General features: G+C 43.1%; 1 protein-coding gene across 1 annotated transcript in view; it reads right to left on the reverse strand.

The window, feature by feature from the left end:
* Positions 1-26246, reverse strand: part of LOC140728784 (dispanin subfamily A member 2b-like) — an 80305-nt gene extending 54059 nt beyond the window's left edge. Inside the window, exon 1 of the mRNA XM_073047741.1 lies at positions 26023-26246. Within this exon, the coding sequence (XP_072903842.1) occupies positions 26023-26181 (159 nt within the window). The 5' untranslated portion in view covers positions 26182-26246. The remainder of the gene's footprint in view (positions 1-26022) is intronic.
* Between the last annotated feature and the right edge of the window lie 1276 nt (positions 26247-27522).

Below are 27522 nucleotides of genomic sequence, written 5' to 3' on the forward strand. Positions count from 1 at the left end.
GGCAGATAGTCATAGGAAATGACCAAGATCTAGGCATTGCGGGTGGTTTGAGAGATGGTGGGCTTTGTGGAGGATCGGGGGGTGGGTGGCGACTGGGACTTGGGCGGGGGACATGGGGCCTTGGTGTTGGCAGGCAGGATGTTGTGGATGATGTAGGGAAAGTGCTAGCTGTTGGTGAGTAGGGCTTGGAGTGGGCTGGGGAGGAAAGGGACCAGTCTGGGGCTGGTGGGCAGTTGAGATCAGGAGCTGGTGAGCAGGGTTCTCCAGGTTAGGTGGAGGCTAATCCGAGCCAATGAGGAGTGTTGTGGAACAGCACAGAAGCTGATTGCCACACTTGCATCAGCAAAAGCATTGAGTACAGGATTTGCAATGCCAAGAGGTGTGATGTCACAGTGCAACTCTAGAATCCTTAGTGAGACCCCTTCGGACAATTGTCAGCAGTTCTGATCTCCATACCATGAGGATGTCACTAAACGAGAGAAGGTGCAGAAAAAAAATCACGGGAATGTTGCTTGAATCCAAGGGATCCCAAAAGCACCCAGTAACTAAATAGTAGGGGGTGGGTTGAACAGATTGAAGAAGTATGGATAAAGTAAAAGAGAAAAGTGTAGATAAAGATGAAGAAAAAGCAAAAGATAAAAAAGAGAAAAATAAGGGTGATTACAAGATTTTAAAAGGACACTTTATCTAAATGCCTGTAGTATTCAAAACAAGTTCAGTAAACTTGTGGCACAAATCAGTGCAAAGGGATATGATTCAATGGCCATTACAGAAATGTGGTTGCAGGGTGGAGAGGATTGGGAATTAAATATCCAAGGATATCAGGTAATACGGAAGGATAGGCAGAAAGGTAAGGGATGAGAGGTAGCACTCTTAATTAAAGATAAGATCAGGGTGATGGTGAGAGACGATATAAGATCTGAGGAGCAGAATGTTGAATCCATCTGGGTAAAGATTAGGAATAGTAAAGGGGAAGAGTCACTGGTGGGAGTTGTCTATTGGCCACTGAATAATAACATTACAGTGGCACAGACAATAAACAGAGAAATATCTGAGGCATGTAAGAATACAACAGATATTATTATGGATCATGGGGATCATCAAAAACTTGCACATAGATTGGATGAATCAAGTTTGTCAAGGCAATTTTGAGGAGAACTTCATAGAATGCATCCGTGATGGCTTTCTTGAACAGCATATTACTGGACTTACAAGGGAATGTGCTATCTTAGATCTGATCCTGTGCAATGAGACAGATAAAATTAATGATCTTGTAGTTAGGGATCCTCTTGGAAAGAGTGAACACAGTATGATTGAATTTCTCATACAAATGGAGGATGCAACAGTTCAATGGATAAACAATGGAGACTACAATAGGATGAGGGAGGATTCAGTTAGTGTAGACTGGGAACACAGTTGAGGAACAGTGGAAGACTTCCAAAAAGATTTTTCATGATGCTCAACAGAAGTATATTCCAGTTAAAAACAAGGACAGTAAGGGCGGGAAGAGCCAGCCTTGGATAACTAATAAAGTAAAAAAAGGCATCAAACTAAAAGCTTCTGCATACAAAGTTGCCAAGAGTAACGGGAAACTGGAAGATTGGGAAAACTTTAAAAAGTAACAAAGAACCACTAAGCGTGCGATAAAGAAATGGAAGATAGATTATGAAAATAAACCTGCACAAAATATAAAAATGGATAGTAAAAGTTTCAATAATTAAAACTGGGGGGATATATAGGAGGCAGGGTTTAAGGGTCAGCACAACATTGTGGGCTGAAGGGCCTGTACTGTGCTGTACTATTCTATGTTCTATCTATGTTCTATAATTATATAAAGCAGAAAAGGTGGCTTAGTGAATATAGGTCCCTTGGAGGATAAGAAGGGGGAATTGATATTGAGCAATGTGGAAATGGCAGAGGCTTTAAATTACTATTTTGTGTCGATCTTCACACTGGAAGACACGTCTAACATGCCAAAGAGAAATGTTATGGATGCAATGGGAGGTGAGGACTTTGATACAATAGCAATCACTAAAGAGGTAGTGCTGAGCCAACTTGAGGAGCTGAAGATAGACAAATCCCCTGGTCCTGATGGAATCATCCCAGGGTACTGAATAAAATGGCAGAGGTTATAGAAGAGGCTTTGGTGATAAGTTATCAAAATTTTCTAGACTCTGGGCAGGTCGCAATGGATTGGAAGATGGCAAATGTCACACTGCTGTTCAAGAAAGGATGTAAGCAAAACGCAGGTAACTATAGGCGAGTTAGTTTAATATGTGGAGATGGGAAAATGCTTGAATCCATCATTAAAGAAGAAATAGCGAGGCATCTAGAAAGAAATGGAGGCAGACACAGCATGGATTCAGCAAAGGCAGGTCCTGTTTGACAAACTTACTGGAGTTATTTGAAGATATAATGAGCATAGTGGATAGATGGGAACAGATGGCTGTTATTAACTTCGATTTCCGGAAGGCGTTCAATAAGGTTCCACATAAAAGACTTATGCATAAGGATGCATAGAGTCGGGGGTGATGTATTACCATGGAGAGAGGATTGGTTAACCAATAGAAAACAGAGGGTTGGGATACATGAGTGTTACTCTGGTTGGTAAGCAGAGGTGAGTGGTGTGCCACATGGCCAGTGCTGGGCCTGCAACTGTTCACAATATACATTAACGATCTGGAAGAGAGGACTGTATATAGTGTATCTAAGTTTGCTGATGGCACTAAATTGAGTGGAAAAGCAAATGGTGCAAAAGATATAAGCATCTGCAGAGAGATATAGATAGGTTGAGTTAATGTGCAAGGGTCTAGCAGATGGAGTACAATGTTGGTAAATATGAGGTCCTCCACTTTGGAAGGAAAAATGAAAGTGCAGATTATTATTTAACTGGTAAAAAAAATCACAGCATGCTGCTGTACAGAGGGACTTGGAAATGCTTGTGCAGGAATGACAAAAGGTTGGCTTTCAGATGCAGCAAGCTATCTACAAGGCAAGTGGAATGTTCGCTTTCCATATAACCATATAACAATTACAGCACGGAAACAAGCCATCTTGGCCCTTCTAGTCCATGCCAAACGCTTACTCTCACCTAATGCCACTGACCCACACTCAGCCCATAACCCTCCATTCCTTTCCTGTCCATATACCTATCCAATTTTGCTTTAAATGACAATACCGAACCTGCCTCTACCACTTCTACTGGAAGCTCATTCCACACAGCTACCAATCTCTGAGTAAAGAAATTCCCCCTCATGTTACCCTTAAACTTTTGCCCCCTAAGTCTCAACTCATGTCCTCTTGTTTGAATCTCCCCTACTCTCAATGGAAAAATGCCTATCCACGTCAACTATATCTATCCCTGTCATAATTTTAAATACCTCTATCAAGTCCCCCCTCAACCTTCTACGCTCCAAAGAATAAAGACCTAACTTGTTCAATCTTTCCCTCTAACTTAGATGCTGAAACCCAGGTAACATTCTAGTAAATCTTCTCTGTACTCTCTCTATTTTGTTGACATCTTTCCTATAATTCGGTGACCAGAACTGCACACAATACTCCAAATACGGCCTTACCAATGCCTTGTACAATTTTAACATTACATCCCAACTCCTATACTCAGTGCTCTGATTTATAAAGGCCAACATACCAAAAGCTTTCTTCACCACCCTATCCACCTTTAGGGTACTATGCACCATTATTCCTAGATCACTCTGTTCTACTGCATTCTTCAATGCCCTACCATTTACCATGTATGTCCTATTTGGATTATTCCTACCAAATTTCTCCTAGGAGCGACAGTGGATGAGAGGTGACCTGATAGAGGTGTATAAGATGATGATAGGGATTGATCATGTGGATAGCCAGAAACTTTTTCCCAGGGCTGAAATGGCTAACACAAGGGGGCGTAGTTTTAATGTGCTTGGAAGCAGGAACAAGGGGGATGTCAGAGGTATGTTTTTCACACAGAAGGTGCTTGGTGTGTGGAATGCACTGCCAGCTAAGGTGGTAGAGGCGGGTATAGTAGGGACTTTTAAGAGACTCCTGCATAGGTAGATGGAGCTTTGAAAAATAGAAGGCAATATGCTAGCGAAATTCTAGGCAGTTTCTAGAGCAGGTTACATGGTCGGCACAACGTTCTGGGCCAAAGGACCTGTAATGTGCAGTAGAGTTCTATGTTCTAAGTATCTGAAGCTGCCTTCAGGAGGGTGAATGCAATGAAATCATCTGGTCCAGATAGGGTAAAAGGCCATAAGACCAGAAGCCATAGAGGCAGAATTGGGCCACCTGGCCCATTGAGTCTGCTCCGCCATTCAATCATGGCTGAACCTTTTTTTTCCCTTCGCCTCAACCCCAGCTCCCAGCCTTCTCCCCATAACCTTTAATGCTATGTCCAATCAAGAACCTATCAATTTCTGCCTTAAGTACACCCAACGATCTGGCCAGAGCTGCATGTGGCAACAAATTCCACAAATTTGCCACCTTTTGGCTAAAGAAATTTCTCTGCATCTCTATTTTGAAAGGGCATGCTTCAGGGAACTATGCACCATTATTCCTAGATCACTCTGTTCTTCTGCATTCTTCAATGCCCTACCATTTACCATGTATGTCCTATTTTGATTATTCCTACCAAAATGTAGCACCTCACACTTAACAGCATTAAACTCCATCTGCCATCACTCGGCCCACTCTTCTAACTGGCCTAAATCTCTCTGCAAACTTTGAAAACCTAATTCATTATCCACAACGCCACCTACCTTAGTATCATCTGTATACTTACTAATCCAATTTACCACCTATCATCCAGATCATTAATGTATATGACAAACAACATTGGACCCAGCACAGGTCCCTGAGGCACACCACTAGTCACTGGCTTCCAACCTGACAAACAGTTATCCACCATTACTCTCTGGCATCTCCCATCCAGCCACTGTTGAATCCATTTTACTACTTCAATATTAATACCTAACGATTGAACCTTCCTAAATAACCTTCCATGCAGAACCTTGTCAAAGGCCTTAATGAAGTCCATATAGACAACATCCACTGCTTTACCCTTGTCAACTTTCCTCCTAACCTCTTCAAAAAATTCAATAAGATTTGTCAAACATGACCTTCCACGCACAAATCCATGTTGAGTGTTCCTAATCAGACCTTGTCGATCCAGATAATTACCATCTCTAAGAATACCTTCCATTAATTTACCCACCACTGACGTCAAACTGACAGGCCTATAATTGCTAGATTTACTCTTAGAACCCTTTTTAAACAATGGAACCACATGAGCAATACACCAATCCTTCGGCACCATCCCCGTTTCTAATGACATTTGAAATATTTCTGTCAGAGCCCCTGCTATTTCTACACTAACCTCCCTCATGGTCCTAGGAAATATCCTATCAGGACCTGGAGATTTATCCACTTTTATATTCCTTAAAAGCGCCAGTATTTCCTCCTCTTTAATCGTCATAGTTTCCATAACTTCCCTACTCATTTCCCTTACCTTACACAATTCAATATCCTTCTCCTTAGTGAATACCGAAGAAAAGAAATTGTTCAAAGTCTCTCCCATCTCTTTTGGCTCCACACATAGCTGTCCACTCTGATTCTCTAAGGGGCCAAGTTTATCCCTCACTATCCTTTTGCTATTAATATAACTGTAGAAATGCTTTGGATTTATTTTCACCTTACTTGCCAAAGCAACCTCGTATTTTCTTTTAGCTTTTGTAATTTGTTTCTTAAGATTCTTCTTACATTCTTTATATTCCTCGAGCACCTCATTTACTCCATGCTACCTATATTTATTGTAAATATCTCTCTTTTTCCGAACCAAGTTTCCAATATCCCTTGAAAACCATGGCTCTCTCAAACTTTTAACCTTTCCTTTCAACCTAACAGGAACATAAAGATTCTGTACCCTCAAAATTTCACCTTTAAATGACCTCCATTTCTCTATTACATCCTTCCCATAAAACAAATTGTCCCAATCCACTCCTTCTAAATACTTTTGCATCACCTCAAAGTTAGCCTTTCTCCAATCAAAAATCTCAACCCTGAGTCCAGTACTATCCTTCTCCATAATTATATTGAAACTAATGGCATTGTGATCACTGGACCCGAAGTGCTCCCCATCACCTCCGTCACCTGACCTATTTCATTCACTAACAGAAGATCCAACACTGCCCCTTCTCTAGTTGGTACCTCTATGTATTGCTGCAAAAATCTATCCTGCACGCATTTCACAAACTCCAAACCATCCATCCCTTTTATAGGATGGGCTTCCCAGTCTATGTGTGGAAAATTAAAATCTCCCACAATCACAACCCTGTGCTTAGTACAAATATCTGCTATCTCCTTGCAAATTTGCTCCTCCAATTCTCGCTCCCCATTAGGTGGTCTATAATACACCCCTATAAGTGTTACTACACCCTTCCCATTCCTCAATTCCAGCCAAATAGCCTCCCTAGACAAGCCCTCTAATCTATCCTGCCAGAGCACCGCTGTAATATTTTCTCTGAGAAGCAATGCAACACCTCCCCCTCTTGTCCCTCCGATTCTATCACACCTGAAGCAACGAAATCCAGGAATATTTAGTTGCCAATCACACCCCTCCTGCAATCATGTCTCACTAATAGCTACAATATCATATTTCCAGGTATCAATCCATGCTCTAAGCTCATCCACCTTTCTTACAATGCTCCTAGCATTAAAATAAATGCATTTAAGAAATTCTCCACCTCTTTCTCTCTGTTTATCTCTAACAGTACAAAGAACTTTACTGTCTTCTTTTTCTTCCTTCTCCCATACATCTGTTCCTACACTCTGGTTCCCCTACCCCCTCATATCTAGTTTAAATCCACTGGTTTAAATCAATTCATTGCTAGAGGGATTGAATTTAACAGCAGGGAGGTTATGCTGCAACTGTACAGGGTACAGGTGAGGCCGCACCTGGAAGCATTGCTTGCAGTTCTGGTCTCCTTACTTGAGGAAGGATATACTGGCTTTGGAGGCGGTGTAGAGGAGATTCACCAGGTTGATGCCAGAGATGAAGGGGTGAGACTATTAGAAGAGATTGAGCTATCTGGGACTGTACTCGCTGGAATTCAGAAGTATGAGAGGAGACCTTATAGAAACATTAAAAATTATGAAAGAGATAGATAAGATAGAGGAAGGAAAGTTGTTTCCACTGGTAGGTGACACTAGAACTAGGGGACATAGCCTCGGAATTCAGGGGAGTAGATCTAGGATGGAGATAAGGAGGAACTGCTTTTCCTAGAGAGTGGTGAATCTGTGGAATTCTCTTCCCAATGAAGCAGTGGAGGCTGCCTCAGTAAATATATTTAAGACAAGGTTGGATAGATTTTTGCATAGTAATGGAATTAAGGGTAATGTGGAAATGGAAGGTAGGTGGAGATGAGTCCATGGCCAGATCAACCATGATCTTATTGAATGGCTTGATGGGCCAGATGGCCTACCTCTGCTCCTATTTCTTATGCTCTTATGTTTAACTACGTGATCTCTGTCTCAGAGGCTGAAAGTATCTTCAGAAGACAGATGCCTTGTAAGGCATCAAACCCCAATGGTGTACCTGGTAGGGGACTGAAAATCTGTGCCAACAAATGGCTGGAGTATTCAATAACATCTTCAATATCTCACTTCTGCAGTCAAACATTCCCACTTGATTCAAAAGGATGGCAACCACCTGGACAACACAAGCACCTACATCAAAATGCTGTTCATTGATTATAGCTCAGCATTTAATACCATCTTTCCCTCAATCCTGATTGAGAAGTTGCAGTACCTGGTCCTCTGTACCTCCCTCTGCAATTGGATCCTAGATTTCCTAACCAAAAGACCACGTCTGTGCAGATTGATTATAACATCCCCTCCTTGCTGACGATCAGCACTGGCGCACCTCAGTGGTGTGTGCTTAGCCCACTGCTCTACTCTCTATATACACATGATTGTGTGGCTAAGCATAGCTCAAATACCACCTATAAATTTGCTGACGATACAACCATTGTTGGTAGAATCTCAGGTGGTGACAAGAGGGCATACAGGAGTGAGATATGCCAACTAGTGCAGTGGTGCCACAGCAACAACCTAACACGCAACGTCAGTAAGATGAAATAACTGATTGTGGACTTCAGGAAGGATAAGATGAAGGAACACATACCAATGGAGCTTAGTAAAATAGAGGGCTATAGGTAGGCCTAGTAATTTCTAAGGTAGGGACATTTTTGGCACAACTTTGTGGGCCGAAGGGCCTGTATTGTGCTGTAGGTTTTCTATGTTTCTAATCAAGATCTCTGAGGATTTAACTTGGTGCCAACATATTGATGTAGTGTTATGTACCCTTAGGGTTCATTTTTTTCTGTGGACTGTCACTTTAAAATGCCGGGAGAATGAGACTGACTTTTGGACATTGTTTGAGCTGCTCCAGAGACAGAGAGAGAGAGAGGTGGAGTTATTTGATGGACAATGAATTTTTATGGTTTCTTGCAGCTTGTTTTGAACATACAAGGACACACAGACACACACAGTTAGAGTCAAGATGGATTCGGTCAATGGAAGATACCAGTGAGTCGGTCGCTGGTTTAAACTTTCAGTAGCCAAAAGGGGTGAGTTGACATTGATCCAGAGTATAGATAAATGACTCTCACAAGTTGCTGCAACTAGAAGAAGCTTGTAGAGAGGAGAGGAAGGTTTGAAACAGAAGAAACCTAGTGACAAAGAGATAACTGTTTGGACTCTCTCTCCAAGTAGCCCATGAGGGTGAGTTTGTTTCCATTCAAATACGAAAGTGTGATTATCACCTAGTTAATCCACAGGAGTGGGTTCTCTGGTGAGGGGAAAACATTTGTGAATACGACGTGTGTGTTTACCCTTTGTCTGGGTGTGGTAGTTCACTGAAGTAAGGCACCCCTGTGGCAAATCACTGTTGGAGTTATTTTGTATGTCGTGGAACTGGATAAGTGACTATCACGTTGTGTGTGATTGGGGTAACCTTGTGCAATCTACCGGTGTGTCGACCCTTGCCTGGGTGGTGGTTCCCTTGCAAAGAGTCCCCTTTGTGATAATCTACTGTTGGTAATATTTTGTGTGAGGATTCGGAGGACAATGGGAAGATTGACGACACCTGTCTGTTTGGATTACAAATATCTCTCTCTCACCTCAGTTTTGTGGATTGAACTGAATTTCCTTACATACCATCATAAGACTGTATCATGTACCACCTAAGTTTGAAGAAGTTTGGGGATTTATATATTTACACCTATATATGCATAACACCGTTAACTCTTGATTTACCTGGTTTAAGTTACTATATGCAGTAGTTACTAATAAAATAGTGTTTTGTTAACAGCAAAACCTGTTCTATTGCTGCTGATACTTTTACAGGGTTGCGTGTACATAACAGTAATCATAAAGAAGGCAAGACAGCGGCTATACCTCATTAGGAGTTTGAAGAGATTTGGCATGTCAACAAATACACTCAAAAACTTCTATAGTTGTACTGTGGAGAACATTCTGACAGGCTGCATCACTGTCTGGTATGGAGGGGCTACTGCACAGTACTGAAAGAAGCTGCAGAGGGTTGTACATCTGGTCAGCTCCATCTTGGATACTAGCCTACAAAGTATCCAGAACATCTTCAGGGAGCAGTGTCTCAGAAAGGTGGTGTCCATTATTAAGGACCTCCAGCACCCATGGCATGCCCTTTTCTCACTGTTACCATCAGGCAAGAAGTACAGAAGCCTGAAGGCACATACTCAGTGATTCAGAAACAGCTTCTTCCCCTCTGCCATCCATTTCCTAAATGGACATTGAATCTTTGGACACTAACTCACTTTTTTTAATATACAGTATTTATGTTTTGGCATTTTTTAAAATCTATTCAATATATGTAATTGATTTACTTTATTTATTATTATTTTTATTTTATTTGTTTTTTTCCTCTGCTAAATTTTGTATTGCATTGAACTGCTGCTGCTAAGTTAACAAATTTCACATCACATGCCGGTGATGATAAACCTGATTCTGATTCTGATAGTGCCCAAGAAGATCAAGGTGAGCTGCCTCACTTATCACTCAGTTGTACTCTCACCTGCCATAATGACATGCTTCAAAAAGTTGGTTATGGTGAGAATTATCTCATGTCTAATATCTGTATTTCCATTGTGAGTACAACCTTCCACACAATCAAGAACGTCATGAAGGGGTGGTACCTCAAGAAGAACCCTCATCATCCTACAGAGAGGGTTGTCAGGATCTCTCTTCCACCCCTTTAGAGATTTAGAGTCATAGAAAAGTACAGCACATAAACAGGCCCTTCAACCCATCTAGTCCTTGCTGCACCATTTAAACTGTCTAGTCCCATCAACCTGCACAGGGACCATAGCCCTCCATACCTCTACAATCCATGTACCTATTCAAACTTCTCTTAGATGTGAAATAAATGTGAATAAAGTATCTATCTATCTGTCTATCTAGAGCTCACATGCACTACTTGTGCTGTAAGCTTGTTCCACACTCTCACAACCCTCTGAATGAAGAAGTATTCCCTCATGTTTCCCTTAAACTTTTCACCTTTCACTATTAACCCATTACCTTTAGTTGTAGTGCCACTCTACCTCAGTAGAGAAAGCCTGCTTGTATTTACCCTATTTATATCAATAATTTAGTAGCCTTTTATCAAATCTGCTCTCAATCACTACATTCTAAAGAATGAAGTCCTAACCTATTCAATCTTTCCATATAACTCAGGTCCTCCAGACCCAGCCACATCCTTGTAAACTCTGTACCCTTTCATCCTCACTTACATCTTTCCTGCAGCTAGGTGACCAAAGAATATAGAACATAGAAGAGTACAGCATAGGAACAGACCATTCAACCTTCAATGTTGTGCTGAACCAGCTAAAAAGCAAATCAAAAACACCCAACCACTAATCCATTCTACCTACACCATGTCCATATCCCTTCATCCTCCTTGTATCTATGTGCCTATCAAAATGACTCCTAAAAGCCTCTAATGTACTTGCCTCTACCACCATACCAGGCAACACATTCCAGGTATCCACCACTCTGAGTAAAAGACTTACCCCTCACATGCTCCTTGAACCAACACCCTCTCACCTTCAATGCATGCCCTCTGGCATTATACATTTCAATTCTGGGAACAGATACACTCTGTCCACTCTATTTTATAATCTATTAGATTTCACTTCAACCTCTGACACTCCAGAGAAAACAATCCAAGTTTATTCAGCCTCTTCTCATAACATATGTCCTCTAAACCAGGTAGCATCATGGTGAACCACTCTTCAAACCCTCAGTGTGGCAACCAAAACTGTATGCATATCCTGAAGATGGAAGTTGAGCAGCCAGAAGTCATGGTACATATTGGTACCAATGACAAAAAGGGACAATGTCCTGAAGAAAGAATATAGGTAGTTAGGAAGGAAGCTGAAAAGCAGGAACTCAGGGAGTGAGTAGTCATGGGATTACTGCCTGTGTCATTCCTTAGAGAGGGTAGGAATAGAATGAGGTGGCAGATAAATATGTAGCTGAAGAATTGGAGAAGGAGACAGAGATTCAGATTTCTGGATAATTGGGACCTCTTCTGGGGCAGGTATGGCCTGTACAAAAGGGTCAGGTTGCATTTGAATCTGGGGGGGGGGGGGACCAATATTATTGCAGGCATAATTACCAGAGTTGCTGGGGGTGGTTTAAACTAATATGGCAGGGGAATGGGAACCAGGGTGATAGAGTTGAGGATGAGCCAGCAGATTTACAGGTAGATGATGTGTGTAACATGAATGTAAGGAAGGACAAGCCAATGATTGAGTACAAATGCAGACAGATCAAAGAGATAAATTGTACCACAGAGGTAAAATTAAAAAGGGCAAAGAATGAAGGACTGAAGGTGCTATATTTAAATACACACAGCATTCAGAATAAGGTAGACAAACTCATGACGTAATTAGAGATTGGTCAGTATGATATTGTGGATATCACTGACTTGTGGCTGAAAGAAGGCCATAGTTGGGAGTTTAAGATCAAAGGATATACTTTGTATTGAAAGGACAGGCAGGAAGGCATGGGTGGTGGTGTGGCCCTGTTGGTAAGAGCTGGAATTGCATCTATAGAAAGAGGTGACATAGAGAATGTTGAATCTTTGTGGATGGTGTTAAAAAATTGCAAGGGTGAAAAAAACATTATTGGAATCATATATAGGTCTCCAAATAGTAGCCAAGATGTAGGGTTGAGATTGTAAAGGGAGCTGGAAAAGGCATGTAATAAGGGTAATGGGGAAACTTCAATATGCAAGGGGACTAGGAAAATTAGGTTGATGTCAGATCGCAAGAGAAGGAATTTGTTGAATGACTATGACATGGCTTTTCAGAGCAGCTTCTGCTTGAGCCTACTCGGGGAAAGACTATCTTAGATTGGGTGTTGTGTAATAACCCAGTACTGATTAGGGAGCTTCATGTAGGGGAACCATAAGGGGGCAGTGATCATAAATGTGATTGAATTCATACTGCAGTTTGAGAGGAAGAAGCATAACCTCCATGTATCTGTATCACAATGGAATGAAGGGAATTAGGGAGACATGAGAGAGGAGCATGCCCAGGTGGATTGGAGGAGGTTATTGACAGGGATAACGGCAGAGCACAGATGACAGAAGTTTCTGAGGATAGTTCACAAGGTACAGGATAGATATGTCCCACAGAGGAAGAAGTTTTCAAATGGCAGGGGTCGGCAATTGTGGCTGACAAAAGAAGTTAAGGACTGCATAAAAGCCAAGCAAAGAGCATATAAGGTAGCAAAGGTGAGTGGGAAGTTGGATGATTGGGAAGCTTTTAAAATCCAACAAAAGGTAACTAAAAAAAAGTATAGGAAGGGAAAAGATGAAATATGAGGACAATCTAACCAATAATATAAAGTTTAATACCAAAAGATTTTCCTGTTATATGAAGAGTAAAAAGGAGGTGAGAGTTGGTATTGGACCACTGGAAAATGATGCTGGTGAGGTAGTAATGGGGGACAAATAAACGGCAGATGAACATAATGGGTACTTTACATCTGTCTTCACTATGGAAGATACTAGCAGTGTGCTAGAGGTCCATGGGTATCAGGAAGCAGGAATGACCGCCATTGCTATTACAAAGGAAAGAGTGCCAGGCAAACTGCAAGGTCGTAAGATGGATGAGTCACCTGGACCAGATGGGCTACACCCCAGAGTCTTTAGAGAGGTTGCTGAAGAGATAACAGATGCATTGATCATGATCTTCCAAGAATCACTTGGTTCTGGCATGGTCTCTGAGGACTGGAAGTTTGCAAATGTCACTCCACTTTTTAAGAAGGAAAGAAGGCAAAGAAAGGAAATGATAAAATAGTCAAAGTCAACATGGTTTCTGTAAAGAGAAATCTTTCCTGACAAATCAGTTAGAGTTCTTGGAGGAAGTAACAAATAGGGTGGACAAAGGAGAGGCAGTGGATGTCATTTGCTTGGATTTTCAGAAGGCATTTGATAAGGTGCCACACTTGATGCTGCTTAACAAGATAAAATCCTATGGCATTACAGGAAAGATACTGGCATGGATAGAAGAATGACTGACAGCCAGACGGGACAGTACGGGAATAAAAGGGCCCTTTTCTGCTTGGCTGTTGTTGACTAGTAGTGTTCCTCAGAGGTCAGAAATGGGACTGCTGCTTTTCACATTGTTTGGCAATGATTTAGATAATGGAATTGATGGGTTTATGGCAAAGGTTGTGGATGACATGAAGATAGGTTGAGGGTAAGTGGTCCTGAGGAAGCAATATGATTGCAGCAGGACTTAGACAAGTTGGAAGAATGGGCAAAAAGTGGCAGATGGAATACAGTGTTTGGAATTTTTTGATAATGTATTGTGCTAAAAGGAACAATAGTGCAGACTATTATCTAAATTGGCAGAAGGTTCTAACATCAGAGGTGCAGAGGGACTTAGGTGTCCTCATGCAAGACTCCCAGAAGGTTAATTTACAGGTTGAGTCTGTGGTAAAGAAGGCAAATGCAATGTTGGCATTTCAAGGGGAATAACCATATAACAATTACAGCATTCAAACAGGACATCTCGGCCCTTCTAGTCTATGCCCTACGCTTACTCTCATGTAGTCTCACCAACCTGCACTCAGCCCATAACCCTCCATTCCTTTCCTGTCCATATACCTATCCAATTTTAACTTAAATGACAATATCGAACCTGCCTGTACCACTTCTGCTGGAAGCTCATTCCACACAGCTACCACTCTCTGAGTAGATAGATAGATAGATAGATAGATAGATAGATAGATAGATAGATAGATAGATACTTTATTCATCCCCATAGGGAAATTCAACATTTTTTCCAATGTCCCATACACTTGTTGTAGCAAAACGAATTACATACAATACTTAACTCAGTAAAAAATATGATATGCATCTAAATCACTCTCTCAAAAAGCATTAATAATAGCTTTTAAAAAAGTTCTTAAGTAGTTTACTTAAATACATTAAATACAATCAACCCCGGCACTTTAACATATCTTACTCCTGGCGGTTGAATTGTAAAGCCTAATGGCATTGGGGAGTATTGACCTCTTCATCCTGTCTGAGGAGCATTGCATCGATAGCAACCTGTCGCTGAAACTGCTTCTCTGTCTCTGGATGGTGCTATGTAGAGGATGTTCAGGGTTTTCCATAATTGACCGTAGCCTACTCAGCGCCCTTCGCTCAGCTACCGATGTTATACTCTCCAGTACTTTGCCCACGACAGAGCCCGCCTTCCTTACCAGCTTATTAAGACGTGAGGCATCCCTCTTCTTAATGCTGCCTCCCCAACACGCCACCACAAAGAAGAGGGCGCTCTCCACAACTGACCTATAGAACATCTTCAGCATCTCACTACAGACATTGAATGATGCCAACCTTCTAAGGAAGTACAGTCGACTCTGTGCCTTCCTGCACAAGGCATCTGTGTTGGCAGTCCAGTCTAGCTTCTTGTCTAACTGTATTCCCAGATACTTGTAGGTCTTAACCACGCCCAGGATTACGGCTGCACAGGTGGAAGGTCAACTGAGGAAGATCTGTACCAGCAAGGCGGCGGGACCGGATGGAGTTTCCCCACGATTACTGAGGGCCTGTGCGACTGAGCTGGGAGAACCACTACAGCGCATCTTCAACATGAGCCTGGAGCAGAGAAGAAGTTCCCCCTCGTGTTACCCCTAAATGCAGCAGGATCCTCTTTTGAGTCAGTGTGGGTGGAAGTCAAGAACAGGAAGGGAGCAGTTACTCTACTGGGGGTATTCTATAGGCCCCCTGGTAGCAGCAGCGATACCGAGGAGCAGATTGAGAGGCAGATTTTGGAAAGGTGCAAAAATAACAGGGTTGTTATCATAGGTGACTTTAATTTCCCTAATATTGATTGGCACCTGATTAGTTCCAAGAGTTTAGATGGGGCAGAGTTTATTAAGTGTGTCCAGGACGGATTCCTGTCACAGTATGTTGACGGGCCGACTAGGGGGAATGCCATACTAGATCTAGTATTAGGTAACGAACTGGGTCAGGTCACAGATCTGTCAGTGGGTGAGCATCTGGGAGACAGTGATCACCGTTCCCTGGCCTTTACCATTATCATGGAAAAGGATAGAATCAGAGAGGACAGGAAAATTTTTAATTGGGGAAGGGCAAATTATGAGGCTATAAGGCTAGAAGTTGCGGGTGTGAATTGGGATGATGTTTTTGCAGGGAAATGTACTATGGACATGTGGTCAATGCTTAAGGATCTCTTGCAGGATGTTTTGGGGATAAATTTGTCCCGGTGAGGAAGATAACGAATGGTAGGGTGAAGGAACCATGGGTGACAAGTGAGGTGGAGAATCTAGTCAGGTGGAAGAAGGCAGCATACATGAGTCTAGAAAGCAAGGATCAGATGGGTCTATTGAGGAATATAGGGTAGCAAGAAAGGAGCTTAAGAAGGGGCTGAGAAGAGCAAGAAGGGGGCATGAGAAGGCCTTCGCGAGTAGGGTAAAGGAAAACCCCAAGGCATTCTTCAATTATGTGAGGAACAAAAGGATGACAGGAGTGAAGGTAGAACTGATTAGAGATAAAAGTGGGAAGATGTGCCTGGAGGCTATGGAAGTGAGCAAGGTCCTCAATGAATACTTCTCTTCGGTATTCACCACTGAGAGGGAACTTGATGATGGTGAGGACAGTATAAGTGAGGTTGATGTTCTGGAGCATGTTGATATTAAGGGAGACGAGGTGTTGTAGTTGTTAGAATACATTAGGACGGATAAGTCCTCAGGGCCTGACGGAATATTCCCCAGGCTGCACCACGAGGCAAGGGAAGAGATTGCTGAACCTCAGGCTAGAATCTTTAACCTCGTTGTCTATGTGAATGGTACTGGAGGATTGGAGGGAGGCAAATGTTGTCCCCTTGTTCAAAAAAGGTAGTAGGGATAGTCCAGGTAATTATAAACCAGTGAGCCTTACGTCTGTGGTGGGAAAGCTGTTGGAAAAGATTCTTAGAGATAGGATCTATGGGCATTTAGAGAATCATGGTCTGATCAGGGACAGTCAGCATGGCTTTGTGAAGGGCAGATCATGTCTAACAAGCTTGATAGAGTTCTTTGAGGAGGTGACCAGGCATATAGATGAGGGTAGTGCAGTGGATGTGATCTACATGGATTTTAGTAAGGCATTTGACAAGGTTCCACATGGTAGGCTTATTCAGAAAGTCAGAAGACATGGGATCCAGGGAAGTTTGGCCAGCTGGATTCAGAGTTGGCTTGCCTGCAGAAGGAAGAGGGTCGTGGTGGAGGGAGTACATTCAGATTGGAGGGTTGTGACTAGTGGTGTCCCACAAGGATCTGTTCTGGAACCTCTATTTTTTGTGATTTGTATTAATGACCAGGATGTAGGGGTTGAAGAGTGGTTTGGCAAGTTTGCAGACGACACAAAGGTTGGTGGTGTTGTAGATAGTGTAGAGGATTGCCGAAGATTACAGAGAGACATTGATAGGATGCAGAAGTGGGCTGAGAAGTGGCAGATGGAATTCAACCCAGAAAAGTGTGAGGTGGTACACTTTGGGAGGACAAACTCCAAAGCAGAGTACAAAGTAAATGGCAGGATACTTGGTAGTGTGGAGGAGCAGAGGGATCTGGGGGTACATGTCCACAGATCCCTGAAAGTTGCCTCACAGGTAGATAGGGTAGTTAAGAAAGCTTATGGGGTGTTAGCTTTCATAAGTCAAGGGATAGAGTTTAAGAGACGCGATGTAATGATGCAGCTCTATGAAACTCTGGTTAGGCCACACTTGGAGTACTGTGTCCAGTTCTGGTCGCCTCAGTATAGGAAAGATGTGGAAGCATTGGAAAGGGTATAGAGGAGATTTACCAGGATGCTGCCTGGTTTAGAGAGTATGGATTATGATCAGAGATTAAGGGAGCTAGGGCTTTACTCTTTGGAGAGAAGGAGGATGAGAAGAGACATGATAGAGGTGTACAAGATATTAAGAGGAATAGATAGAGTGGATAGCCAGCGCCTCTTCCCCAGGGCACCACTGCTCAGTACAAGAGGACATGGCTTTAAGGTAAGGCAAGGGAAGTTTAAGGGGGATATTAGAGGATGGTTTTTCACTCAGAGAGTGGTTGGCGCGTGGAATGCACTGCCTGAGTCAGTGGTGGAGGCAGATACACTAGTGAAGTTTAAGAGACTACTAGACAGGTATATGGAGGAATTTAAGGTGGGGGGTTATATGTGAGGCAGGGTTTGAGGGTCGGCACAACATTGTGGGTCGAAGGGCCTGTAATGTGCTGTACTATTCTATGTTCTATGTTCTAAAGTTTTTCCCCTAACTCTCAACTCATGTCCTCTTGTTTGAATCTCCCCTACTCTCAATGGAAAAAGCCTTTCCACATCAACTCTATCTATCCCCCTCATAATTTTAAACACCTCTATCATGTTCCCCCTCAACCTTCTACGCTCCAAAGAATAAAGACCTAACTTGTTCAACCTTTCTCTGTAACTTAGGTGCTGAAACCCAGGTAACATTCTAGTAAATCTTCTCTGTACTCTCTCTATTTTGTTGACATCTTTCCTATAATTCGGTGACCAGAACTGTACACAACTGTACTCCAAATATGGCCTCACCACTGCCTTGTACAATTTTAACATTACATCCCAACTCCTATACTCAATGCTCTGATTTATAAAGGCCAGCATACCAAAAGCTTTCTTCACCACCCTATCCATATGAGATTCCACCTTCAGGGAATAGAATATAAAAGCAAGGAGGTGATGCTGAAGCTTTATAAGACACTGATCAGGCAGCATTTGGAATATTGTCAGCAGTTTTGGGCCCCATATCTCAGAAAGGATGTGTTGTTGTTGGAGAGAGTCCAGACGAGATTAACGAGGATAATTCCAGGAATTAACATATGAGAAGTATTTGGCAGCTTTTGGCCTGTACTCACTGGAATTTAGAAGAAAATGGGAGTATCTCATTGAAACCTACTGAATGTTGAAAGGACTAGATAGAGCAGATGTGGAGAGGATATTTCCTGTGGTGCGGGTATCCAGAACTGAAGGGTACAGCCTCACAATTGAGGGGCAACACTTTAGAACAGAAGTAAGGAGGAATTTTCTTAGCCAGAGAGCAATAAATCTGTGGTATGCTCTGCCATAGACTGTAGTAGGGGCCAAGTCCCTGGGTATATTTAAGACTAGTTCATCATTTCCCCATTGGTCAGGGCATCAAATGATATGACAAGAAGGCAGGTGTATGGGGTTGAGTGGGATCTGCGATCAGCCATAATGGAATGGTGGAGCAGACTCGATGGGCTGAATGGCCTAATTCTGCTCCTCTGTCTTATGGTCTTATGTGGTCTTACAAGAGTTTTATAAAGTTGCAGCATAATCTCTTGGAATCACAGTCACACAGCCTGCAAACTGTCCCTTTAGCCCATCTCATCCCTGCAGAACAGGATGTCTATCTGAGCTAATTTCATTTGCCTGTGTTTGGCCCATATCCATAAGACCATAAGACATAGGAGCAGAATTAGGCCATTTGTCCCATCAAGTCTACTCTGCCATTTCATCACGGCTGATTCCTTTTCCTTCTTAGTCCCAGTTCCATGCCTTCTCCCTGTATCCCTTCATGCCCGGAATAAACAAGAATTTATCAACCCCTTAGTTGGAAGTTAGAGGATTGTGAAGCTTTCAAATACCAACTAAAAAAGTCATGAAGAATGTCAAGATGGAATACAAAAGTAAGGTAACCAATAATATGAAGAATGATAGCAAAAGTCTCTTCAGATACATAAAGTGCAAGAGTGGATATCGGACCATTGGAAAACAATGCTGGAGAGGTAATTATGTGGGACAAGCAAATGGCGATCGAAACTGAATAAATATTTTGCATCATTCTTCACTGTGGAAGAGCAGTGTGGTGGAAGTTCCAGGTGTCAGGAGTCATGAAGTATGTGAAGTTATCATTACTAGAGTTAAGGTTCATGGAAATTGTAAGGTCTGAAGGCAGACAAGTCACATAAACCAGATGGTGTACACCCAGGGTTCTGAGAGAGGTGGCTGAAGAGTTTGTGGAGACATTTGTAATGATAGACATAGAAAACCTACTACAAAATACAAACCCTTCAGCCCACAATACTGTGCCGAACATGCACTTACTTTCGAATCTACCTTAAGTTACAAATAGCCCTCTATTATTCTAAGGTCCATGTAACTATCTAGGAGTCTCTTAAAAGACCCTATTGTATCCAACTCCACCACAGTCGCTGGCAGCCCATTCCACATACTCATCACTCTCTGCGTAAAAAAACTTACCCCTGATATCTCCTCTGTACTTACTTTCAAGCACCTTAAAACTGTGCCCTCTCATGTCAGCCATTTCAGCCCTGGGAAAAGCCTCTGACTATCCACATGATCAATGCCTTTCATCATCTTATACACCTCTATCAGGTCACTTCTCATCCTCCGTCGCTCCAAGGAAAAATTATCTTTCAGAGATCACTCGATTCTGGAATGGTTCTGGAAGAGTGGAAAATTGCAAATATCACTCCACTCTTTAAGATGAGAGAGAGGCAGAAGAAAGGAAATTATAGGCTATTTAGTCTGACCTCAGTAGTTGGGAAGATATTGGAGTCAATTATTAAGGATGAGTTCTCAGGGTACTTAAAGGCACTTGATAAATTAGGCCGTAGTCAGCATGGTTTCATAGAAACACAGAAAACCTACAGCACAATACACGCCCTTTGGCCCACAAAGTTGTGCCAAACATGTCCCTACCTTAGAAATTACTAGGCTTACTTATAGCTTCTCTATTTTACTAAGCTCCATGTACCTATCCAAAAGCCTCTTAAAAGACCCTACCATATCTGCCTCCACCACCGTTGCTGGCAGCCCATTCCGCGCACTCACCACTCTCTGAGTAAAAAACTTACCCGACATCTCCTCTGTACCTGCTCCCCAGCACCTTAAACCTGTGTCCCCTTGTGGCAACTATTTCAGCCCTGGGAAAAAGCCTATGACTATCCACACAATCAATGCCTCTCATCATCTTTTGCACCTCTATCAAGTCACCTCTCATCCTCCATCACTCCAAGGAGAAAAGGCTGAGTTCACTCAACCTATTCTCATAAGGCATGCTCCCCAATCCAGGCAACATCCTTGTAAATCTCCTCTGCACCTTTTCTATGGCTTCCACATCCTTCCTGTAGTGAGGCGACCAGAACACAGCACAGTACTCCAAGTGGGGTCTGACCAGGGCCTAATATAGCTGCAACATTACCTCTCGGCTCCTAAATTCAATTCCATGATTCATGAAGGCCAATACACCATACGTCTTCTTAACCACAGAGTCAACCTGCACAGCTGCTTTGAGCGTCCTATGGACTTGGACCCCAAGATCTCTCTGATCCTCCACACTGCCAAGAGTCTTACCATTAATACTATATTCTGCATCATATTTGACCTACCAAAACGAACCACTTCAGACTTATCTGGGTTGAACTCCATCTGCCACTTCTCAGTTTTGCATCCTATCAATGTCCCACTGTAACTTTTGGCAGCCCTCCTCACTATCCACAACACCTCCAACCTTGGTGTCATCAGCAACCTTACTAACCCATCCCTCCACTTCCTCATCCAGGTCATTTATAAATATCACGAAGAGTAAGGGTCCCAGAACAGATCCCTGAGGCACCCCACTGGTGACCAACCTCCATGCAGAATCCAACCTGTCTACAACCAGTCTTTGCCTTCTGAGGGCAAGCCAGTTCTGGATCCACAAAGCGATGTCCGCTTGGATCCCATGCCTCCTTACTTTTGCAATAAGCTTTGCATGGGGTACCTTATCAAATGCCTTGCTAAAATCTATATACACTACATCTACTGCTCTTCCTTCATCAACGTGTTTAGTCATATCCTCAAAAAATTCAATTAGGCTCATAAAGCACCACCTGCCCTTGACAAAGCAATGCTGACTACTTCTAATCATATTATACCTCTCCAAACATTCATAAATCCTGCCTCTCAGGATCTTCTCCATCAACTTACCAACCACTAAAGTAAGACTCACTGGTTGAAAATTTCCTGGGCTATCTCTACTCCCTTTCTTGAATAAAGCAACAAATCCGCAACTCTCCCATCATCCGGAACCTCTCACATCCCCATTGATGATGCAAAGATCATCACCAGAGGCTCAGCAATCTCCTCCCTCGCCTCCCACAGTAGCCTGGGCTACATCTTGTCCGGTCCTGGCAACTTATCCAGTTTGATGCTTTCCAAAGCTCTAGCACATCCTCCTTCTTAATATCTACATGCTCAAGTTTTTCAGTATGCTGCAAGACATCACTACATAGAACATAGGACATAGAATAGTACAGCACATTACAGGCCCTTCGGCCCACAATGTTGTGCTGACTCTCAAACCCTGCCTCCCATATAACCCTCCACCTTAAATTCCTCCATATACCCGTCTAGTAGTCTCTTAAACTTCACTAGTGATCTGCCTTCACCACTGACTCAGGCAGTGCATTCCATGCACCAACCACTCTCTGAGTGAAAAACCTTCCTCTAATATCCCCCTTGAACTTGCCAACCCTTACCTTAAAGCCATGTCCTCTTGTACTGAGCAGTGGTGCCCTGGGGAAGAGGCACTGGCTGTCCATTCTGTCTATTCCTCTTAATATCTTGTACACCTCTATCATGTCTCCTCTCATCCTCCTTCTCTCCAAAGAGTAAAGCCCTAACTCCTTAATCTCTGATCATAATCCATACTCTAAACCAAGCAGCATCCTGGTAAATCTCCTCTGTACCCTTTCCAATGCTTCCACATCCTTCCTATACTGAGGCGACCAGAACTGGAAACAGTACTCCAAGTGTGGCCTAACCACAGTTTTACAGAGCTGCATCATTACATCGCATCTCTTAAACTCTATCCCTCGACTTATGAAAGCTAACACCCCATGAGATTTCTTAACTACCCTATCAACCTGTGAGGCAACTTTCAGGGATCTATGGACATGTACCCCCAGATCCCTCTGCTCCTCCACACTACCAAGTATCCTGTCATTTACTTTGTACTCTGCCACAACAAAAAAATTCTGAGGAATAAAATTATGAGAGGATGGTGAATTTGTAGAATTTATTACTCCAAGCAGCTGTGGAGGCCGGATTGTTGGGTGTATTTAAGGCAGAGCTTGATAGGTTCTGGATTGGACATGACATCAAAGATTACAGGGAGAAGGTTGGGGAGTGGGGCTGAGGAGGGGAAAAACGGAACTACCTACTAGCCTGTCTTTTTGATACAATGTGTATGCTTGGATGTTAAGCTCCCAGCTATAATCTTCTTTCAACCATGATTCTGTGATACCCACGTCATACATGTCAATCTGTAACTGTGCAACAAGTTCATCTACCATATACTGTACACAGCACACATTCAAATATACCTACAGTCCTGTAATCATCACCTTTTTCAATTTTGTCCACCTTTTACATTACAACTCAACATGTTGACTACAATTTTGCCCTATCATCTGCCTCTCCTTGTTAGAAGTCTCACTACACACTTCCTCTGTTTGTAAACCAACTCTGTCATTCTCAGCACCATCACCCTGTTTAAACACCTCCTTGTCAAATTAATATAAACCCTCCAGAACAACTCTAAGCAAACCTGGATGTAAGGATATTGGTTCCCGTCGTGTTCAGGTGTAACTCATCCCTTCTGTACAGGTCATACCTTCCCCAGAAGAGATCCTAATGATCCATAAGTCTGAGTCCCTGCCCCTGCACCAGTTCCTCAGCTACACATTCACATGCCAAGTCATCCTATTCTTACCCTCAGTGGTGTGTGACAAGGGTAGCAATTCAGAGAGTACTATCCTGGAGGTCCTGTTTTTCAGCTTTCTACCCAGCTCCTTTAAACTCTCTCTTCAGGACCATCTTACCTTTTCTATCAATGTCAATTGGTGCCAATATGTACCATGACTTCTGACTGTTCATCCTGCCACCTTTGAATACCATGAACCTGATCTGTGAAATCCCTGACCCTGGCACCCTTGAGGCCAAATACCATCCCAGTGTTTCCATTTAATATGTAATTATATTCAAACGCTGATCCCCCCCCCCCCCACCTCAGCCAGAGCATCTCAAAGAGTAGATAGGGGTCAAGGTTCAAGAGTGGAGTGACCATCAGCCACCTCCTGTAAACGGGTGACATCAAGCTGTATGCCAGAAATGAAGGAGACATTGACCCACAAATCCAGCTGAAAGGGGTGTAAAACAGAAACATCAGGATATCACTTGGACTTAAAAAGTGCAGCCGGATGGTAGTGAAAAGAGGCAAACTCATAAAGACTGAAAAAGAGTAAAGTTACCTAAAGGCACCCTACCAAATGTATAGGACAGCTACAAATACCTGGGGATACTGCAGAGGCACAGAAGCCATGGTGAGGACGCAAGAAAGGTTCTAACTATCTCTGAGGAGTGAGGCAGCTGAATGAGAAGAACAAGATCAGAGCCATCAACACATTCACCCTACCAGTCATCAGATACCCAGCCACAATAATGTGTTGTCCAAGGAATGAACTGGAAGCCACTGACATCAAGACCCAGAAATTTCTAACAATACATGGAAGATTCCATCCATAGTCCAACGTCACTCGACTATGCACCCACCGAAATAAAGGAGGATGTAGACTTGGAACTGCCAAAGCCACAGTCCTGGAAGAAATGCGAAACATCCCTGAGTATGTCAGGAAGATGGCCGATAAGGATGACCTGCTAGGAGAATACCTCAGACAGCAGGCAGGGGACATGGAAATGGAAGTGGGTGAGGCAGAGCCAGAGGACTAGAAGCCATAGCAGGGCAAGCCAGTGCACTGGATGCATCATCACCAGATATCAGAGGTGACTGACATAAGAAAATCCTACCAATGGCTGGAAATGATAGGGCTGAGGGACAGCACAGATGAACCTCTCATGACCACACAAGAACTGGCACTGAGCAGAAGAGCAATAGGAACAGGGGACAAGATCCAAGATGCAAACTGTGCATGGAATCTGCTGAAACCATCCAGTAAATAGTAGCAGGGTGCAAGATGCAGGCAGGGACAGCATACACTAAATGGCACAACCAAGCTGCAGGAATTGTGTCCAGGAACATCTGTGCTGAGTATGGATTGGACACTCCCAAGTCCAAATGGGAAACACCCAAGAAGGTAGTGGAGAATGGCAGAGCTAAGATCCTGTGAAACTTCCAAATACAGACTGTAAGTAGGTACTGGCCAACCAACCAGGCATAGTAATACTGGACAAGGAATGGAAGAAAGCAATAGTAATAAATGTGGCAATCCTGTAACATCAGAAAGAAAGATTGTGAGAAGCTGGAGAAAAACTAGGGCTCAAAAGAGCAGATAGAAAGGATGTGGAAGGTTAAAGCCAGAGTAATCCCAGTGGTAACAGGGGCACTTGGGGCTGTTACACTTAGACTGGGAGAGTGGCTTCAACAAATCCCGGGAACAACATCTGAGGTCTCGGTCCAGAAGAGCACATTACTAGGAACAGCAAGGATACTGCGCTGAACCTGAGACTGAGGGAAAAATACATGTGCACACCACGCATAAGGGGTGACTATATATATAATACTCTGAGTATTATATTTAATAAATAAAAATAATTATTTGCCAAATTCCTAGTTGAGACAAGTATTCTGAAATTATATTTGTGTTCAGCTTCAAGCAATTTAACATAAACAAACAAAAAAATTCTGAGGAATAAAATTATGAGAGTTGACGGAGATAGGCTTTTTCCATTGAGAGTAGGAGAGATTCAACCAAGAGGACATGAGTTGAGACTTAGGGGGCAAAAGTTTAAGGGTAACATGGGGGGGAATTTCTTTATTCAGGGAGTGGTAGCTGTGTGGAATGAGCTTCCAGTAGAAGTGGTAGAGGCAGGTTCGGTATTGTCATTTAAAGCAAAATTGGATAGGTATATGGACAGGAAAGGAATGGAGGGTTATGGGCTGAGTGCGGGTCAGTGGGACTAGGTGAGAGTAAGCATTCGGCACGGACTAGAAGGGCCGTGATGGCCTGTTTCCGTGCTGTAATTGTTATATGGTTATAAGCAACACTTTTTGAATTTTATTTTGGTCAGTGATATTGATGATGGTTTAATTCCCCCATATACTGATAACGGGTGGAGATCCCAGGAGCTTCGGCGCCCGGTGGATTTGACTGTCCTGCGAACTTTTCATCGGCACTTCATTCCCAGGGCTGCCCCCGATGAGGATTTAACTGGCGAAGGTTCCTCCCAGCGGTAGTCACCTCTTCCCGCTCGACCTTCTCTCCGCATCCCCGTGTCTCCTCTTTCCCAGCCGAACTGCCAGCCTCGCTTCTCCCCGACTAGTGTCACCCATCCCCGTCTCTAGATTTCTTTCCCTTCTGTTTGCAGTCATCCCATCACTGATCCCTACTCACCTTAATCGAAAACACCATGGCAGTTAAGCCCAAGCAGCAGAAATTCATGTAGAACAAGTTGAAGATGGACCAGGGCAGGTGATCGCGGACGGGGAGCATATCAGGCACCACCTGAACCGTGCGAGGAGCCATTGGGATCTGATCACTTCTGTACTCCATCCTGGACCGGTGCGGGATAGCGGGCGAGCTCAAGCAAGATGCGAAAAGGAGTGTTTCTCAAAACCAACGACTAGCGTAAACGTAGGTCAACAGAGGTGCGTGTGCTTGCACTCCAGATTTATGAGGCGTGGCAAACGTTAAATGGGTGTGATGCGACGATTGGACAAGGGTGAAATAATCCCTCCTTCACTTGTGCTCCATGCCCCACCATTCAGACGCGACAGAACTACAGCAGAATTAAGTGATAGTAAGGTCCCTGTATTTGGAGGGGTCATAGAGGCACAGAGAAATACAGCACAGAATCATGGTAAAGGAAAACAAGCAGAGTGTGAGGGTAAAAAGCCTATGCTTATAGACAATAGACAATAGGTGCAGAAGTAGACCATTCGGCCCTTCGAGCCTGCACCACCATTTTGAGATCATGGCTGATCATCTACTATTAATACCCGGTTCCTGCCTTGTCCCCATATCCCTTGATTCCCCTATCCATAGGATACCTATCTAGCTCCTTCTTGAAAGCATCCAGAGAATTGGCCTCCACTGCCTTCTGAGGCAGTGCATTCCAGACCCCCACAACTCTCTGGGAGAAGAAGTTTTTCCTTAACTCTGTCCTAAATGACCTACCCCTTATTCTCAAACCATGCCCTCTGGTACTGGACTCTCCCAGCATCTGGAACATATTTCCTGCCTCTATCTTGTCCAATCCCTTAATAATCTTATATGTTGCAATCAGATCCCCTCTCAATCTCTTTAATTCCAGCATGTACAAGCCTAGTCTCTCTAACCTCTCTGCGAAAGACAGTCCTGACATCTCAGGAATTAACCTTGTGACACACAAAGATTGCTGGAGGAACTCAGCAGGCCAGGCAGAAGCTATGGAAAAAAGTACAGTTGACGTTTTGAGCCTAGGGTTTTGGCCTGAAATGTTGACTGTACTTTTTTTCCATAGATGCTACCTAGCCTGCTGAGTTCCTCCAGCATTTTGTGTGTTGCCCGGATTTCCAGCATCTGCAGATTTTCTCATATCTATGCTTATAATAGTCAAAGTTAATGGAAAACCCATTAAAGCTCTTTTAGATTCTGGTAGCCACTGTAATTAATTATTGAATTATGCCCCTGTTTTTGGTGTTGACTATAGTCACCAAACACCTGTCCAGTGTGTACATGGTGACAGGAAGTCTAAGCCACTGGCAGAACTTGCTATTAAGCAGAATGACCATAAGTACTTGATGAACATGGGGATACTGGAGAAACTACCAGTTGATATGATTCTAGGGAGAGATTTGCCTGTGTTACATGAGGAAGAGAATTAGCCACTCTGTCTGTCACTCCAGTAGTGAA

This window comes from Hemitrygon akajei, chromosome 6, assembly GCF_048418815.1.
Source record: "Hemitrygon akajei chromosome 6, sHemAka1.3, whole genome shotgun sequence".
NCBI lineage: Eukaryota > Metazoa > Chordata > Chondrichthyes > Myliobatiformes > Dasyatidae > Hemitrygon > Hemitrygon akajei.